This window comes from Spermophilus citellus, assembly GCF_964194105.1.
Source record: "Spermophilus citellus genome assembly, chromosome: 4".
Lineage (NCBI taxonomy): Eukaryota > Metazoa > Chordata > Mammalia > Rodentia > Sciuridae > Spermophilus > Spermophilus citellus.
The window spans coordinates 130,689,943-130,709,077 of NC_138185.1; the positions used below are offsets into that span (position 1 = coordinate 130,689,943).

The 19,135-nt window shown below is 36.2% G+C and overlaps 1 protein-coding gene across 1 annotated transcript in view; it reads left to right on the forward strand.

Annotated features, from left to right (window-relative positions):
* The window catches only part of SHC4 (SHC adaptor protein 4), a 130,957-nt gene that overhangs the window by 107,761 nt on the left and 4,061 nt on the right, over positions 1 to 19,135 (forward strand). The window contains exons 10-11 of the mRNA XM_081293224.1: positions 525 to 704; positions 10,982 to 11,235. Coding sequence (XP_081149350.1) covers positions 525 to 704; positions 10,982 to 11,235 — 434 coding nt within the window. The remainder of the gene's footprint in view (positions 1 to 524; positions 705 to 10,981; positions 11,236 to 19,135) is intronic.

Sequence of the window (19,135 nt, forward strand, 5' to 3'; positions counted from 1 at the left end):
AAACTTCCCATACTTAAGAATTTTAATTTATTAATTCATTTATTATTTTAAAAATATACTTAGTTCACAAGAAGTAAGAATTTTGAATTAATTAATGAAGCTTTTGAAAAGGAGTTTAACAAATAGATATTCAGATTTTATATAATATTTGTGTTTTCCTGATTGCTATGCTACTACTACAAGCCAAGCCATGGATTGGAACTGTTTGCTGAGACAATTGCAACCCCACCCCTCTTGTTTTTTCTCCAGCCGTTCCTCTTCAGAATTTTTTTGCTTATCTTTGGTCTGCTTTGGGGGTAATGGGTCAGCTGAGGGACAAGGCAGAAGGAAAGGAAGGCCAGAGAAAAAGTGTCTTTTCCTTGAAGATTGGTGCATGTCTTGATTTTATGAGTGAGACCCTAAAAATCAGTGTTCAGTTTTTGTTTAGAGTAGGCATGACTTAATAGCTTTCTGTCATTTCTCTACTTAAACATGATTTACTGTTATCAAAAATATAATGAATTGATCACTGCTAATCACTATAGGTAATGCCCAGGAGAAAGGGGTGCACTGTCAGCGAGATGCCTCGTTAATGAAGCACACATGTCGAGTGGATCTTTTTGATGACCCTTGCTACATTAATACGCAGGCTCTTCAAAGTACATTCAGCTCTGCTCAGAATCAAAACCCATTTCAGCCACTGGGGAGCTCATGGCATTATGGAAGTAAGTATCTACTCATTGTCTGTTTGGTTTCCTGGGGGCCATGCTAATGAATTACAAACCGTGTTATCTGAAAACAACAGAACTCTTCTCTCACAGTTATGGAGCCCAGAATTCAGGTCTTGTGTGCTGAGCTTTGAAGTGTTCTCTTCCCTATGTGGATCTGATTAAAGACCTTGCCCCGTTTACTCCCATTGGTTACCCTATTTTACCTGATTAGAATACTGTCCAATTTTCCTCCCATTGGTTACTTTAGAATACTGTCTACTTTATCCCCATTGGTTATTTTAGAATACTGAACCTGTGGAGGGAATTGCCATGGTAATGGGACTCATCTCCCTGTCTTGTCCTCCAGTGGCATTTTTCTTATACCCTGCCTCTGCCATCTTGGTGTCCCCGAACTCCTGCTTAACATTTCTGCTTAACATTTTCCCCTGAGAGATATGATCTCAAAATTCTTTTTGGGTGGCTGAGAAGCTGACATCTTCTTACAGCTGCTTCAGGCTGACAGTGGACTGTTGTTCCTCTCTATTTGGGATTCACAGAACTCTTGCCCTGTCTGGTCAAGAGGAGACAGTGGAATGCCTGGGTCCATTTGTGGGATCAGTTTGTAGCCTTGTTGTAGTACCAGCTGGAGTTTGATTGCCTTTAAGTGAGAGGAGAGAAGTCTTATTAGGTAGGTTTAATAGGCAGGGTCCAAATAACAAAATCAAAAGGAGTATTAAAAGGGGTCCTGCCAAGGATAGTAACCAAGACATCCAGTTCTACAATTTTGACTATGACTATGACTTTGACTGTGACTTTACTTCCAAATTTTGGAGGCTTGGTATGTTAATTTCTTTGCTGCACCCATAATTATCTCAGATTGATTTGCATAAAAGCCACATTCTTCTTCCAATAAGAGACATAATCTCCCTTTCCCAGCAGTTAACAAATCTAGTCCCATTCTGTTTTGGAAAGTGACTGCTGCTAATGAATCTGATTTTGAAGGGAATTATGCTTTTCACTATTTCAACTAGGCCACGGGAAAGATATTTAGACAAGCTCTGAAAATTAAAAGGGAGGTGGTTAGCCCCTCTACCCCTGTGCCAGTTGGCTGCTGGCAATTCTTGATGTTCCTTGGCTTGGATGCACTCCATTCTAATTTTGCTTTGGTCTTCACATGGCCTTCCCCTGTGTCTCTGTTTCAGATCTTTCCTTTCTTGTAGACAAAAATCACTAGATTTAGAGTGAAATGAGATGATTATGTGAAATAAGATCAGCTCATCTTAAGATCCTGGATTTAATGATATTTTCAAAGACCCATTTGCTAAATTAGGTCACATTCATAGGCATCCAGGATTAGAATTTGAAATTATTTTGGGGGGACATTATCTAACTCATTATACTGTCTCTTGTTTTTAAAGAAGACTATTTCCTTGACTTCATTTTTGGGGGGTTGTAAAGATTTTTTCTTAAGTTCCTCCCCATGGTTAATAATAGATTAGAACTTTATGGAAAAATTTTGGGTTTCAAGTTTTGGGTACATTAGTTTTGAATATTCTTTCAAATACTTTGAAATTATTCTCATTTTTTGGTTTCTGTAATGTGTTTTTACTGAAGGAAGGATTGTCAAAACTAGAATTTTGAATTTGTTTATTTGCATGAGGTACAATGGATACCATTTATGGTCTGTTTAGTGATGTCATTTATATTATTTTAAAAAACCCTTGATAAGTCATCTTTATAGCACTAAAATGAGCTGGCTCCTTTCTTCAACCATATACTGTAGGTAAAATGTAATAAGACAAATATCAGTTTGCTGATAAATTGCTACTAGGAGCAAATGCATAAACAAGAACATAAATAAAAGCAAAATAAACCAGACACCTACAATCAACTGAAAAATAAATAAACAAAAATGTTTTTCATAAAATATTGAAGCTTGTTGGTTTTGGAGATTGGCTTGATGTCAAGTTTGGTTTGCTCCAAAACTAGAGAATCAGTCCCTGAGAAAGTCCTTTCACTAGCCCAGGAAGTATCTCCAGAACTGCCAAAAGCAAATTTCCAGCTAGTGTGGCTGCAATGGCAAGAAAAAATTTAAAAGGAGATTTTGTTGAGCCTGAACTTCAACAGACTACCTTAACTCTCTAGACAAAGAGAGTTCTTATTGCCAGCCAGCCAGGTGGCAAGCAGTTTGTCTTTTTGCACACTTTCTTAGATCACTTTTGGCATCCAACCCAACCAAGTAAGGTTCTCTGGAAGCAGACACTAAGATGGTACTTGGCATGCAAGGTTTTTATGGGGATCAATATCAGAAAGTTAAGAGGAGAAGGAGAAACTGGGCAGAGGGGAAAGTAGAACAGTAGAAGTACAGGCCTAATAAAGCCTTGGCCAGCCCCACAGAGAGCCTGTGTGTTTTGTCAGAATTGTCCTACATTGAGCCTAAATGGCTGGGACTTTATAACCCCATGTATCTTAGTCTGGATGTGTACCACTCTAAGGAAGATAAAGCCTTGGGGCTGGTGAGACGGACCCTGGAGGGCTGGTTAGTTGGTAGCTTACTTCTACATGGGAGCAATTGGTTCTTCCTTGAAGGGGAATCTAGGCAGTGTATCTCTGTCCATCACAGAGGGCATCTTGTAAGATGGATGATGGGAAGTGAAATGAATTCAGATTTCTACAGTAAGTTCACTTGATTGTCCCACATACAATATCTTGGGTGGATAAGATAACATTTGTTATAGGGTTGGTTTTAAAAGTAGTTTTATAAGGAGTGTACGTTTGATAGAGACACAACATATCAGAAAACTTATTTAGTGAGTTGTCCAAATTAGGTTATCTGGGGTATTCTTTGATTCAAAACTCTACTTTCTTTATTATTGAGTCTTTGGTATTAAAAATACTTAGAATCTAAGCAAAGAATTTTTTGTGTCATAGATAATTAAGTAATATGAAAAGGCAGAAATAATTCAAAACAAAATTTCTACCAATAGTTGAAAATAAATAAGGCCTTCCTTGTCTGAAATTGCAATGTCAAGGTATATTTTCCCTGAAGAGCTTCTTTTTCACCTTTTCTTATTCTCCCTACTTTAATGGCAGCATGTTTAATAAATTAGACCTCCAGTACTTTCTTGTTCTTTGTTTCCTATTAGAATGTAATATACCATAACCTCCTGGGCTTCTTGTTGCTCTCTTGAGGTAAATTTCAGCCTTCTGTGACTCCCTCCAAAAAAATTAAATCCAACTCCAAAAGCATCAATAAAGTTGATTTAAGAAAATTTTAGGAGAACATGGGATGAGGTAACTTCATGCATATTTTTCTATAAAATGTTGTAAATGAATCTTTAATCTTTCCTCCATAATATTTCTTCCTGTTTCCTTCCTTCCTCCCTAAAATACTCTTTAGCTATTTTAGGCATATTTAGCCTCTTTTATCAAGACAAAAACTTACTGATCTATGAAGAACTAAAAACAAAACAAAAATCTATAGTTATGAACCTGTTATTGTCCATGCATGCTCTCAGGGCTCTTCAACTCATCCTGTCACACTATCAATATAAGAAAAGTTCTGACACATGTTTATTCTTACTGATCATGGCAGAAGGGCATCTTTCATTCTTGAACTGATTTTCTGTCTCTATATTATTAATTTCAATCTAAGCTGCCATAAGCAGGAAATGCCTCAAAATGCTCATATAAAAAAGACCAACATTTTATTTCTTTTACCCATTGGTTCAAAGACTGGGATATAGGGCTGGTATAAGGTTACATTGCTGTTCTTGACACCTAGCTTCCGTCTCTGGTCTAAGGTGGTTGTTTGGATTCTCACATTTGTATTCAGCCAGTGGAAGAGAGACAGGCAAGAAGAGTGCTGTATATTCCTTTGAAGGATATGACCCAGAAGTGGTGGATATTATTCATTCTCACTGGTAGAACTTGTTGTTATACCCACCTGCAAGGGGAAGCTAGAAATGTTACCCTAGCTGGGTGCCTAGCCAAAACTTTGGAGTTGTATAATGTAATGAAAGGGAAGATAGACATTGTTAGACAAGTAATTGTCTCTGCTATGGTATTTTTCTGCCTCTCAAATATGAACTTTTATTTTCTCATATAACATTGTGCCCTCTTTCCAAGGGAGATCCACAAATACCCATCCATTTATAGCATCCAAGATTGGATAGGTATCCCTATTATCTGCCAAGTTATCTGCCCTCCTTTATACCCAAACTTAATAGTGGAAAAGGGATAAGATAACTGTACTAGAAACACACATTTGCAAAGGGAAGATTGCAGCAGCAAGTCATTGCAACTTCCAAATCCTGCCAGCAGTGGAAGCTCCTTGAACTAGAAGTGGAGAATGTGGTTTGCTTGGACCCTGGCTTAGCTATTTGAGAGGACTTTGTTATCATGGATCTAGACTGTGCCCTTTTTGTTGACCCTGCTATTATCTTCTACATGTACACCTAAAGTAAGTGTTGGAGAATGTGCTTTTCCTGGAGGCTCTACCACTTTTGCAGCCTGTATCAGTTTGCTGTCAAATTGCTACCAGGAGCAAATGCTTAAACAGGAACATAAATAAATATGTTTTGTGTTGAGAGGCATATATGAGGCATTGTGATTTCTTTGGCAATGTGATTTACTCAAAAACTTAGTAGGATTCTACTTTATTTGATTAGAGTCCTTACCATGTGAAGTTTTACATAATATTCCTTTATTGTCCTTTTATTACCTAAAGGACATGTAGTAATATCCCTTCTCTCATTCCCATTATTGGCAATTCTACCACGCGGCCTGCGCAGTGGTTTCATTAATGAGGTTCTAGGCATTAAGTTAGTTAGAAGAGATCAAAATAAAACACACAAACCAGTACCTTATTTTACATTGCTAGGTCCGAGACGGCTTGCCTCCCTGGTTCCCGCCTCTAGCCGCCCAGCAGGGCAGCGAGGATTACTCAGGGCTAGCAGGAGAGAGAGAGAGCGAACACGCCGGGGAGTAGCCTTTTATTTGGGGGACAAGAGATTCAGGGGAGAATTCCATCCAATGAAGGTTGAGGGGGGCTGCACTCCAAGGTCAGGGTCAGTGATTGGGTCTCCGGGGTCAGTGGTCACGCACACCCCCACACGGATGGGCTCTCTCATCAGGAAAGGGTCGGGATAGCTCCGACACAGCCAGAGCGCCTCAGGCCCTTAACGGGAGTCACCCAATCACGTGTCAGAATGGCTCCCCACAGGCAATTTTCTCCTTTTTTACTTGATAAGCCTTCTTTTAGGTTAATTAACTTATTGATATTTTCAAAGTACCCAGGTTTGGGTTTAATTTTCTCTTTTTTTTTTTTTTTGTTTTCCATTTCATTGATTTCTATTTTTATCTTTATTATGTCTTCCTTTTGCTCTCTTTGGATTAAATTTTCTCATCTTTATCCAGCTTCTACTACATTTTCTTCTAGAGACTTTACAGTTTTATTTACATAATAAAACATATATTCCACTTAACCCTATATAATTTATGTCAGATAGAGGGTATAACTTAATTTTACCCAGTTTAATCAGTTTTTCAAACACTGTTTATTAAATAATCTCTTCTTTTCCTCCATGCTAGGCTGTGCTTATCTATATAAATCGATTTATGGGATTTTCATTGCACTTTTTCTATTGGGTCACTTATCTGTTCTATATCAGTATATGATTTGCCATGTGCTAATTGCTATGTCTTTGTAATATGTCTTAATAGACATGTAATTCTTTCTTTATAAATAATTTTCTTTGAGTACTCACTAAACCTTTTGCTTATGCTTAACCTATTTTGTTGACATTTTTTGCCAAATTTTCAGACAATTTTTGTCAGTAAATATATTTTTCTTCTCAATTATGCAAATAAATTCCAATTTTATAATCTTCATCAAATAAATTCCCATTGCACATTTTTTACGTGCCCAGGAATCCATACTAACAAGCCATATATGGTCAATTTTCATTATTTATATGTTTTCATTACTTACATACTTGAGAATTAGCTTATCCGCTAAAATTTCGTGGTTACCCCAAAATTAGTGATCTGAGTACTTTCATAGTCATTGACAGATGTGCACAGAGCAACAAAAAAATGAGTCATATAAATGCCACATTCCCAGATAAGGTAAGATAAAGAAAAGCTCTTCCTTCTTGTTCACTTCTCATACTGTAAACACGTGTTCTTTTGTGGTGTATTTAGTGTCATGTTTTGCACATTTGTGCTATTTCTTGGTAATTTCATTGTTTAAAATGTTCCCCAAGCATAGTACTGAAAAACTGTGTAGTGTTTATAAGTGCAAAAAATTTATGATTTGACCAGTGTAACTCCACATCATGTATAACCACAAGAATGGGTAGTTATACTCCATGTATGTGTGATATATCAAAGCATGTTCTAGGGACTGGGGTTGTGGCTCAGTGGTAGTGCACTTGCCTGGCACATGTGAGGCACTGGGTTCAGTCCTCAGGACCACATAAAAAAAATAAACAAATAAAACAAAGGTATTGTGTCCATTTATGATTAAAAGTGTTCTTTTTTTTTTAAAGACACCTTCTACTATCAAGTATAACTAAAAAGAACAAATTAAAAAAAAAAAAAGAAGTAACTTGCCTAAAATTTAGTTAGGAGTCACTAAGGTGGTCTTGGTTGATAAAAATACATGTAAATTAAAATAGAGTGATAATCCAAGTTTTCAAAGGGGATAGTATCCCATATCTTTGTAGTGTATGAGAGCCAATAATTATAATTTTAGCTACTCTAACAATTATGTAATGATATCTCATTGCATGTTTTGTGGTAATTTCCCTGATTTGCAGTGAAGTTGAACAACTTTTTGAGCATCTAATTTAGTGTACTTTTTAAGTAGCTTGTCTATCTTTTTAAAAATTACAGTATTACTCATATATCCTGTATGTGTCAATTATGTATACTATAAATATATTTCCTATTCTGTGAAAAAAAAAGCTTGTGATGTGTTTTAGATAAACATTGACCAGGCATGAATTTTAGCGAGTTCAGTGTTAATCAAGATACATATTAAACAACTTGTCTTTAAATAGAAACCCACATAAAATAAGATTGTGTATTGACTGATTGATAAAAATGTTGTGACCTGAAGCTTGTAGGAACATAAACTCTAAAGAGTAATGCACTTCCCTTAGGAGTTAATGGTTGCTTTCACTACTTCAGTGTTTGTGGCTACTTTATAAAACATAACTTGTGCAAATACCCAGAATCCACTGTATTTACAGTTCTCTTTAATAGGAAATGTAGTCATCATGACATGTTGTAGTGAGAAAAGGGTAGGCTTCAGAAAATTGAGGATTCTTCCCAGCTCTGATACTCTTTTCATATGCTGTTATCCTTCTTCTGATTACATCCTTAGTTATGTGGCTATTCTGACTTTTACATACATTTTACTCTATAGACAGGTTTTTAAAAACAATTCAAAAGTAATACAAATGCTCACAGAAGAAATTAAAATGATAAAGAATAGTATAAAATGAAAAGAATAATGATTCCTTCTTGTGCCCCAGCACTTCATCTGAATCTCTAGATGTTAACGACTTCTTTCTGATTACTTTCAGAATGTTAATGCATAGTTAAGTATCTACTTCTCTAGCTTAATTTTCTTTAAAAAATAAATAAAAGTTACAACTCCCTTCTCTATTTGCTCATTTTAACTTCTTATTTTAGAAATTTGTCTGTGTTAGCACATTATCTCCTTTATTATTTCCCATTTCTCTATAGTAGTCTATTACTACATCAAAACAATTTATATAATTATTCCTCTATTGGCAGACATCTCAGTTTTCCCAGTTCTTTGCTAATATAATAATCAGTGCTACAAAAAAGCCTTTTATTTGTGCTCTTGAAAAATTGAATTTGTTGGTGAGCCATCTTTACAGTTCACATTGATTTCTTTAAATGTCACATTCTTCCTTTTTCATTGGAATTACTTGCAATTATTTATCCATATTTTGTAAGTTAGTTTTTTTCCCCTTAGGCTGTATTCTTCCTTTTAGAGGCTTTGCCCATCAGATAGATATGGGTGTGAATATTCATATCCATCCTGAGTTTTCCTGAAGTTCTGATAATGAACAATATGTTTTTAGTTTCTAAGTGGAGCTCCAAGATGAGAGGATTACATTCTTCTATGATTTGTAACACTTTTGAGGGGAGGGGTGTCTCAATTAAATATTGAGTGTCCTACTTTGCTGCTTCCTAACCTTCTCTACAATTTATTAAATATCATTTATAAATTATATAAATAACTATATTAGATTATGACTATCATTCTCAAAGTCAACTTTACATAAGAAAAGCAGTAAGATAACAAATGATGCACCACAATATTGAGAATGGTTATATTTAGGGATGGAACTACAGATGACTAATTTTCTATATTTAAAAAATAGCATTTAAAACAACATTTTAAAACATCTGTCATATATTCTGCTTTTGGCAGAATTAGATTTACAGCAAATGTTCAAGTGACTTAAATTTCCCAGCACAGTATATCTTGTCCTGGTGCTAGCTTCGAAAACTGTGTTAGGAAAACATTATATCCTCTGGCTGGCCTGAGATCTGTTGCCTCTTTTCAAGATGATATAATGTCTGTTTTTCTTTTGTTTTGTCCTTGTCCAAAAGCTCTTCACCAAAATCTGAGAATAAACTAAAAAGAGACATCCACTAAGATGAGTGTGCCCCCACACCCTCCCAAGGCATGCTTCACATTCATGCAAACACTTGCTCACTTACACAAACACACACAAATACTCATTAGAACTTCTCCATTGTGCCTGAAAGCAGGCAGCACTGAGGCCAATCACAAGTATTATTCATCAAATCTAAACACATTTCACCAGGCTTTTTTCTGGCAACAATAGGAAGACTTGATTATTTGTATAGGAGAATTATTTCCAGTCATTAGATTTAGACTACAGATATTTTTTAAAATGTGAATGCTGCATCTTTTGTTATGCAGAAAGAAATTCTTAAGGAGGGACAAAATTATAACATATTAACAAGAGAATTGGATTATGTCCACAGAGTGCTATTTGTCCTAAACCAGTGATTTCATGGCATAGTTATATTTGAGTTATAAAATTCTGTCAAATTAATTTCTCATCTTACATAAGAACATGTAAACACTCCATCATATTAGTAAAATGAGAATTATTCTTTATATTTAAAAATACAGAGTCTGTTTTTTGTGTTTATTTTCTTGGTAAATTTGCCGGAAAACATACAACTATTACCTGAATTCAGATATAGGAATTTATGCTGTTACTTCTGGAGATCCTTTGCATCATTCTGATATCATTGATATCTACTAGAGACCTTTGTGGGCACTATAGAAGTAGAGTTGATAGGCCAGTTTTAAATGGAAAAATTTCATATCCAAAGCTAGGGCCTTAGAGTTACGTGATTAAAAGCCTGGGCTTTGAAGTTAGGTTTCAAATCCCAGATCTACAACATATTAGCAGTGTGACTCTAAGTTAATTAGCCTTTCTAAAGATTCACTATTTTTGCCTGATTTAAAAGCAAACAAGTATCAATAATAACAAGAGCTAGCTGATGTACATTCTCATTCCCAGTGTTCTCAGCTCTGCACAATACTGATTCTGCAGGGCCTTAAGGAGCTGCTTTAAGGCTAATGCCTCATTGATGTTTTGCTTTGTTTTACCTCATCAACTCTGTTTTGTCCAGGCAGATGAATGGCCTAACTAATAGAGAGTTCATTTAATATAAATGCTTTAAGGTTTAGCAAAGCTTTGAAGTTTTTGGTCAGAAGAATGTCTAGAAGCACATTAGTAATTCATAAATTAGTATAAAAAAGGAAAAAGAAAATGCTAAATGTTAAACAGTGGGCACAATTCAAAGTTTCTGTTGCTGTTTTAAAAGAATTGAGAAACATTTTGGAAGTTATGAGTAGTCCAGGTACAGCGTAAGCCTCTTTCTTTTTAACACACAGCCCTTGGGACACAAAGAGCCTCTCTCTACAGTTATAAAAGCAGTTCTCATGGGTTGGTTCTGTTTCTCATCTGAAAGGAAAACTCCTGTACCTGGGAAAGCCTTTTCTGGTAATAGAAGCCAAAGGCAATGTTTGGATCTACCATTAAATTAGAGCCTATTGGGAGTTTTGTAAAAGAAAAAAACACCTCATTTGTTCCAGAAACAGTGTTAAACACTGCCTGGCTCATAGTAGGACATAAAGTTATGTTTGCTGAGTAGTTGGATGAGGAGATAACTTGGAGATGTCTCTCTATGTGTTCTGACTTCAGAGGCACCAGAAACTGTTCAGCCGGGTGCCACAGCCCAGCCTGCCAGCTCACATTCTTTGCCACACATCAAGCAGCAGCTGTGGAATGAAGACTGCTACCATGGCAAGCTGAGCAGGAAGGCAGCTGAGAGCCTTTTGGTAAAGGATGGGGACTTTTTGGTTCGGGAGAGTGTGACATCCCCTGGGCAGTATGTACTGAGTGGACTACAGGGAGGCCAGGCAAAACATCTTCTCCTGGTGGATCCTGAAGGCAAGGTATCATTGATTTTTCATTACACATTTCATAGAATATTGTCTATTAAGGTTACTCTGAATGGTATCCAAAACTTGAGATTGAATAGTGTTTATGTTTAAACATTTACTTTTTCTTGAACCTTCCATCTGGAGCAAGAGGTGCTAAGTAGAGACTAGTGGAAGAATTAGAGTGGGAGGCCATGCTGGAACATTAAGTTAAGGATAATCTCTCTCTGTCCTTCTCATTCAATCCAATGAACAGCTACTACATGAAAGTACAAGGATTCAGCTGTGCTCTTATTGACTCTTGTTCAGTGTCACATAAGTAGTTCTTGCTCTCAGGAGGCTTATAATTTCATAAAATAGTGTTTAAATAATCATAAAGCCAAATGAGATAAGGATGGTTCAACCAAAACATTATAATGTTTCTCAGTACAGAGAGATCATTGTGGTTGAGACAAACTGGGAAAACTTCTTATAGGATCTGACATGTTAGGTAAACTATGAAAGAGTGAAGAATTTAAAAAGGGCATTTGGAGTACAGTGAAGGAGTGACAGGAACATATGGAGTAATAGAATGGTATTAAGCCAATAGAAGATGTATGGGTGGAGCAGAGAATAACCTGTAGACATCTGGAAACGTTCTTTGGAGACGATGTATAGGGTGGAAATGCCTAATTTTCTAGACATTGGGGAGGCATTAGCAGTTTTAGAAGAAGGGAATGATGCATGAAGAGGTGACATCAACCACAATAACAGCAGTAGTCCCAGTCCTCATTCTCCAACAGAAACACTGATTTGAAAATTCTGTATGGACCAAAATACTTTTATGAGAATCTTGGAATCCATTTAGTTAATAAGTTAAAGTTGTCAAGGTGAGCATAAAACTGGGAATTATCAAGTTGAAATTGCTAAAAAGAGCAATTCCACTTTACCTATGGCAGTTCTCTCAAGCCAGCATAGCTTGGTATCAGGAGAGAATGCTCTGGCTCATGACTTCTCCCTTCAAGGGTGAAAGAGAATGCATGGGATGGGAAGCATGCATCCCGTCCATTGCTCCAACTTTTCAGAGGACTGCCTGAGGGACTGGTTTCTGTCTTGCCTCATATGGAGCACCAATGGACTTGGCATAATGGGATGCATCAGAGCTGATGAGAACAAAGAACACAAAGTAGCTTGCTGCAGGTATTCTTTGCACAACCAGGAGACAGTGTACAACATGAGACTTCTCCTTCAGGAAGGGGTAGAACAAAATTTACATCCAGCATTCTGACTCTTTGGAGGGGCTCCTAATGGCCTGATATCTCTCTTGCCTGACTTGGGTTGCTGATGGGAAGTCAGGATAGCTTGGAAGTCCATTGGCTACTGAGAACAATAGTGAGAGACTTGCTGCTATAGAACAAAGGAGCTTGCAGTGCCATAAAAAGATACCAGAAAGAGGAAGAGAGTTCGAGCTTCTAAAAACTTGGCCTCTCTAATTGAGAAATTGAGTACACAGGCCCAGAGAAGTTTCATCTCCCCTCCATAAAAGGTTTTAGAGGCACCCAGGATCTCTAGCTGGTCTGATTGGTAAGTATATTCCCATATGTGAAGATAGTCTGTAAGGATTGATAGACGTAGCTGTTTTTCATGTGTGTGGATCCCAACACAAAGTTATGAGACACAAGAAGAGGCAGGGAAACATTGTCCTAACAAAGGAACAAGGTACATCTGCAGAAGCTGATCCTAAAGAAATAAAAGTATGCTTGCCTAGCATGTGTGAAGCCTTGGATTTGGTCCTCAATGCTGCAACAACAAACCTTGCTGATTATTTGAAGCTGAGGACGTAGCTTAGTGGTGGAGTGCTTGCCTAGCATGTGCAAGGCTCTGGATTCAATCCCCAGCGCGCACACTCACACACTCACACACCCAAACACCCACAATTAATTAATTTTTTAATTAATTTAAAAAGGGAAATAGAGTTATCTGAATTACCTGACAAAGTAAAAGAGGTACCTGAATTCAAAGTAACCATCATAAAAGATGCTGTATGAGCTTAGGAACACAAACCATGAACAAAATGAAAAGCCAGCAAAGAGAAACAAAATATAAAAAGGAATCAAATAGAATTTTTGTAGCTAAAGAATATAACTGAACTAAAAACAACAAGTTTCCTCAAACAGAAGGAAGAATTAGTGAATAAATGATCTTGAAGGTAAGTCATTTAATATTGTCCAGACCCAGGTACAAAAAGAAAAAAAAAAAAGATAAAGATGCCTAAAGGACTATGGGACACCATCAGATGGACAGGAATCCAAAAAGTCAAACACAGAAAGGGAATAGAAAGCTTATTTAAAGAAATAATAACTGAAAGTGTCCCAAACTTGGGGAAGAAAATAGACATCGGACTCAAGAAGCTCAATAGACTTCAACTATGAGAAATTCAAAGAAGTATACACCAAGACATAGTATAACCAAATCATCAAAACAGAGAGAGTTCAAAAGCAGCAGGAGAAATGTTCATCATGTACAAAAGAACTCACTTAAGATTATCAATGGATTGCTTATATTTTCCACAAAACAATGAGTGGATTTAATATATTCAATATTCTGAAAGAAAAAATTTCACCATTCAAAAGTACTACATCTGGCAAAAAAAAAAAAATGACAGATGAGATAACCAAAATCTGAAGGTGTTCATCATCACTATCCATCCCTTACAAGAAATGCTAAATGGAATTCTTTATGATGAACCAAGCAACATGAAAATTTAAAGGTCACTGGTAAAGGTAAATATTATAGACAAAGAATACTGTAACACTGTAAAGGTGGTGTATAAATAGCTTTTAATTCTGGTATAGAAAATAAGACAAAACTATAAACAATAACTATAAAAATATATTAATGGATATATGGTATGAAAATATGTAATTTTTGAAAGCAATAATAGTATGCATGTATAGAATTTAAAATGTACAGTATTTATATGCTGTTGAAGTTGCTACTAATAGCTTAAAATAGATTATTATCATTTAAGATGTTTTTTGTAAGCCCTATGGTAACTACCAATAACATACCTAAAGAAGATACATTAAAGAAATTGACAGCTATTGGTACATGCCTGTAATTCCAGTCGCTCAAGAGGCAGAAGCAGGAGGATCGCAAGTTCAAAGTCAGCCTCAGCAACTTAGTGAGGCCCTAAGCAACTTAGTGAGACCCTGTATCAAAATAAAAAATGGGCTGGGGATGTGCATTAGTGGTTAAGTGCCCTGGGTTCAATCCCTGATACAAAAAAAAAAAAAAAAAAAAGACAAAGAAGTCAAAACATGTCACCACACAAAAAAAATCAGTGAAATATAAAGCAAGACAGCAAAAGGTAGGTCAAAAAAAGACAGAAAACAGTTAATAAAATGGAGAGTTTTTTCCTATTAATAACTACTTTAAATGTAAATAAATTAAAGTTCACAATCAAAAGACTAAGTGGCTGAATAGATTTTTTTTTAAAAGTTGCAAAGATATGTTATCCACAATGGCTCACTTTAGATTTTTTTGGTGTGTGTTGGGGGGAGGTACTAGGGATTGAACTCAGGGACATTTGACCACTGAGCCGCATCCCCAGGCCTATTTATTTTTAATATTTATTTTTTAGTTGTAGTTGGACATGATACCTTTATTTTTTTTTTATTTTTCTGTGGTGCTGAGGATTGAACCCAGGGCCTAGCCCGTGCTAGGGCTACACTCTACCGCTGAGCCACAACCCCAGCCCTCCCCAAGCCTGTTTTGTATTTTATTTAGAGACAGGGTCTCACTGAGTTGCCTAGTGCCTTGATTTTGCTGAGGCTGGCTTTGAACTCTCCATCCTCCTGTCACTGGGATTATAGGTGTGTGCCACTGCATGTGGCTCACTATAGATTTAAAGACACATGTAGCTGAGATTAAAAGGATAGAAAAAGATTTACCATGCAAATGATAATCAAAAGAGAGCAGGAGTGGCTGAGTTTATATCAGACACAAATAGACTTTGTCAAAAACTGCTAAAAGTGTCAAAGAAGGACATTATCTATATTTTTGTGCCACTTTTCCCCTCTTTCTGTCTTGCTTTGTGTTTCTCTTTATTTCTTTTATTTTTTTGAGGTAACATCTTTGATTCCTTTCATTTTCTTTGTGTATCTTCTATAGGGATTTTATTTGTAGTTACAATGGAGCTTACATAAACAATTTATAGTCATAATAGTTTATTTTGAACTGATAATTCATTAGAATGCTAATTATAAGTGTATATAAATCCAAGAGCAGAGCACAAATATGTGAAGCAAACACTGGCAGAAATGAAGGGAGAAATAGAAAGCAGCACAGTGTTATTAGGGGATTTCATTACCTACTTTTCAATAATGAAAAGAATATCAGAAAGAAGACCAATGAAGAACAGAGAACTTGAAGACACTATAGACCAAATGGATCTAATAGATGTATACAGCAGCAGAATACACATTTTACTTAAGTATATACATAGTAAATTCACCAGGATAGGTCACATGCTAGGACACAAAACAAGTTTTTAAGAAATTAAAGATTGAAATAATACCAAATATCAATGGAAGAGACTAGAAATTGTAAAAGGAAAACAGTTATTTTTACAAATATGTAGAAATTAAACAACACACTCTTGAGCAAGCAGTGGGTTAAATAAGAAATTTAAAGGAAATTAGAAAATATCTTGACAAATGAAAATGAAAAATACTGTATTAAACTCACAGAATGCAGCAAAATCCTTACTGAGAGGGAAGTGTATAGTGACAAATGCCTACATTGAAAAGAAGAAAGATCTCAAATGATCTAAATTTATACCCCAAAGAATTAGAAAAGTAAGACAAACTAAGCTCAAATTTTATAAAAAGAAAGAACTAAGATTAGAGTATGTATTGGTTAGCTTTGTATTAATCCAAGGGAATACCTAAGGCAGCTGATTTTATAAAGAAAAAGTTTTGTTTAGTTCATAGTTTGGAGACTGAAAATCCAAAAGGCACAATGTAGGTTCGATGGTCATCCCTGGGTCACATCACTTCATGACACAGATGCAATGGTGGCTGCATGTGCAGGAGAAGTAAGTTATTACATTTTGAACCAGGAATAGAGAGGAGGCTGGGAGCCAACTCAGGCTCTCATTATAATCCTCTTGAGAACTGCCAAGGAGTTCTACAAGAACTACCTTCTGAGGGCACACTTCTAATGACTTAAGGAACTATCTTTAGACTTTACCTTACAAAGGTTCCACAGCATTTCCTAGTAATGCCTCTGTGGGGACCAAACCTTTAGTCATAATGAACCTTTGAGAGTCACTCAGACTATAGACAAACCAGAGCAGAGCATAAACAAATGGAAAAACAATAGAAAGCAATAGAGAAAAATCAGTGACACTAAGAATTGTTTTTTGAAAACAAAGAAAATTGAGAAACCTTTAGCCAAGATAACTAAGAAAAATAAGACAAGTAAAATAAGAAATGAGGACACTACATAATTAAAAGAATTATAAGATACTACTATGTATAATTATCTGCCAGGAAATGGATAAATTCCTAAAAATCTAAACCTACCAAAACTGGATCATGAGGAAATAAAAAATCTGAATATACCTACAACTGGTAAGGAGATTGAATCAGTAATCAAAAATCTCCCAACAAAGAAAAGCTCAGGACTAGTTTTTTTTTTTTAGATTCAATGAAATCCCAATGACTTTTTCAAATAGACATAGGAAAAATACTCCTAAAATTTATATGGAACCACAGAGAACCCTGAGTAGCCTGAACAGTCTTGAGAAAGACAATGCTGGAGGCCTTATATGCTGGATTTCAAAACATATTAAAAAGCTGTATTAATCAAAATAATATGGTTCTAACACCTAGATTAATAGATTAGTAAAGAGAGTTCAGGATTGAGCCCATTTATATGGTCAAATGACCTTTAACAAGGGTGCCAAAACTACATCATGGGAAAAGGATAGTGTCTTCAACAAATGAGGCTGGGAAAATTGAATATCCACATGGAAAGAAAGAAAGAGAGAGAGAAGGAGGGGGAGAGAGAGAAAAAAGGAGAGGAAGGAAGGAATGAAGGAGTGAGGGAGGGAAGGAAGGTAGAAAGGAAGGAAGGATGGATAGACAAAAATCAACTCAAAATAGGATTAAATGGGGGCTGGGGTTGTGGCTCTGTGGTAGAACTGTGAAGAACTGGGTTTGATTCTCAGCATGACATAAAAATAAATAAATAAGATAAAGGTATTATGTCCATATACAACTAAAATTTAAAAAAAAAATAGGACTTAAATGTAGAATTTTAAATGAAAAAATTTCTAGGAGAACATAGAGGAAAAGCTTCTTAACATTGGTGTTGGCAGTGATTTCTTAGATAAGATTCCCAAAGCACAGGCAGACTCAGAAACAGAAAATAAAATGGTGTTTGCCAGTCCCTGGGGAGAGGGAGAAATGAGAAGTTGCTGTTTTATGGGTATACAATCTCAAGTCATACTAGAGAAAGTTCTAGAGACCTGCTGTACAACAGTGTGCTTCTAGTTAACAATACATTTTAAAGTGTACTATATATTTGAAATCTCTTGAGAGAGTAGATCTCGTGTGTTTCTTTTTTATCACAATTTCTTAAAAAGCCTACGTGGGTGGGATTGTAACTGTAAATGTCTTCAGGGTCCAACCAATACTATAAGTGAGTAAAAGTGGGAAGATGATGGAGTGAGCATAGGGTGCAGTGGGTCTGCTGAACTATAAAACACCCAGTCACCATTCAATTCCAAACAGTTGCTGCCTAGTAGGGCAAGATTTGATTTTTCCAAAGAAGCCACAAAACCAGAGTTTTATATAAACTCTTCACATTTTCAATTCAAAATACCTAGAACTCTCCTACTTAAAAATGCTCCCTAACCTAATCCCCAGCAAACTATAACATCTGGTGTTTTGGGCCAGAGAATGGAACCTTTACAATCTCCATACTAGGAGGATTAATTTGATAATTTATATGTTGGATCCATTATAGAGAAGGGTAAGACCAGGGAAAGAGCAAAGTAATTAGGAGCTTCTAGGTAAGAAGCAGTGAAAGGCTGAACCAGAATGGAGGCAGGAAAAATACAGAGGGGAAGCAGAATGATTTTGAATTAACACTATTGGTGGGGCTGTAAATTGGTGTAGCCAATGTGGAAAGCAGTATGGAGATTTCTTGGAAAATTGGGAATGGAACCACAATTTGACCCAGCTATCCCTCTCCTTGGTCTATGCTCAAAGGACTAAAAAACAGCATTCTGCAGGGACACAGCCAATCAATGTTTATAGCAGTACAATTCACAATACCTAAACTGTGGGACCAACTTAGATGCCCTTCAATAGATGAATGGATAAAAAAAAGTGGCATATATACACAATGGAATATTACTCAGCAATAAAAGAGAATAAAATCATGGCATTTGCAGGTAAATGGATGGAGTTAGAGAAGATAATGCTAAGTGAAGTTAGCCAATCCCAAAAATCCAAATGCCGAATGTTTTCTCTGATATAAGGAAGCCATTCATAGTGGGGTAGGGAGGGGGAGCATGGGAGGAACAGACGAACTCTAGATAGGGCAGAAGGATGGGAGGGGAAGGGAAGAGGTATGGGGTTAGAAATGATGGTGGAATGTGATGGACATTACTATCCAAAGTACATGTATAAAGACACACACACACACACACACATACACACACACACACACACACACACACACACAAGAACATAGCATGGCAGGATTGGTTAGCTGAACTGGTGTGAGGTGGGGATGAGATGGAAGAGATAAAAACTTCTACAAGGTTTGGAGCCATTTGAGAGTTAGTTGAAGTCATTGTGCCCTTTTCCTCCAAATCCTTGAAAGTGTATGTATTAAAACTAGGGATATTCTCTTTTGTAGC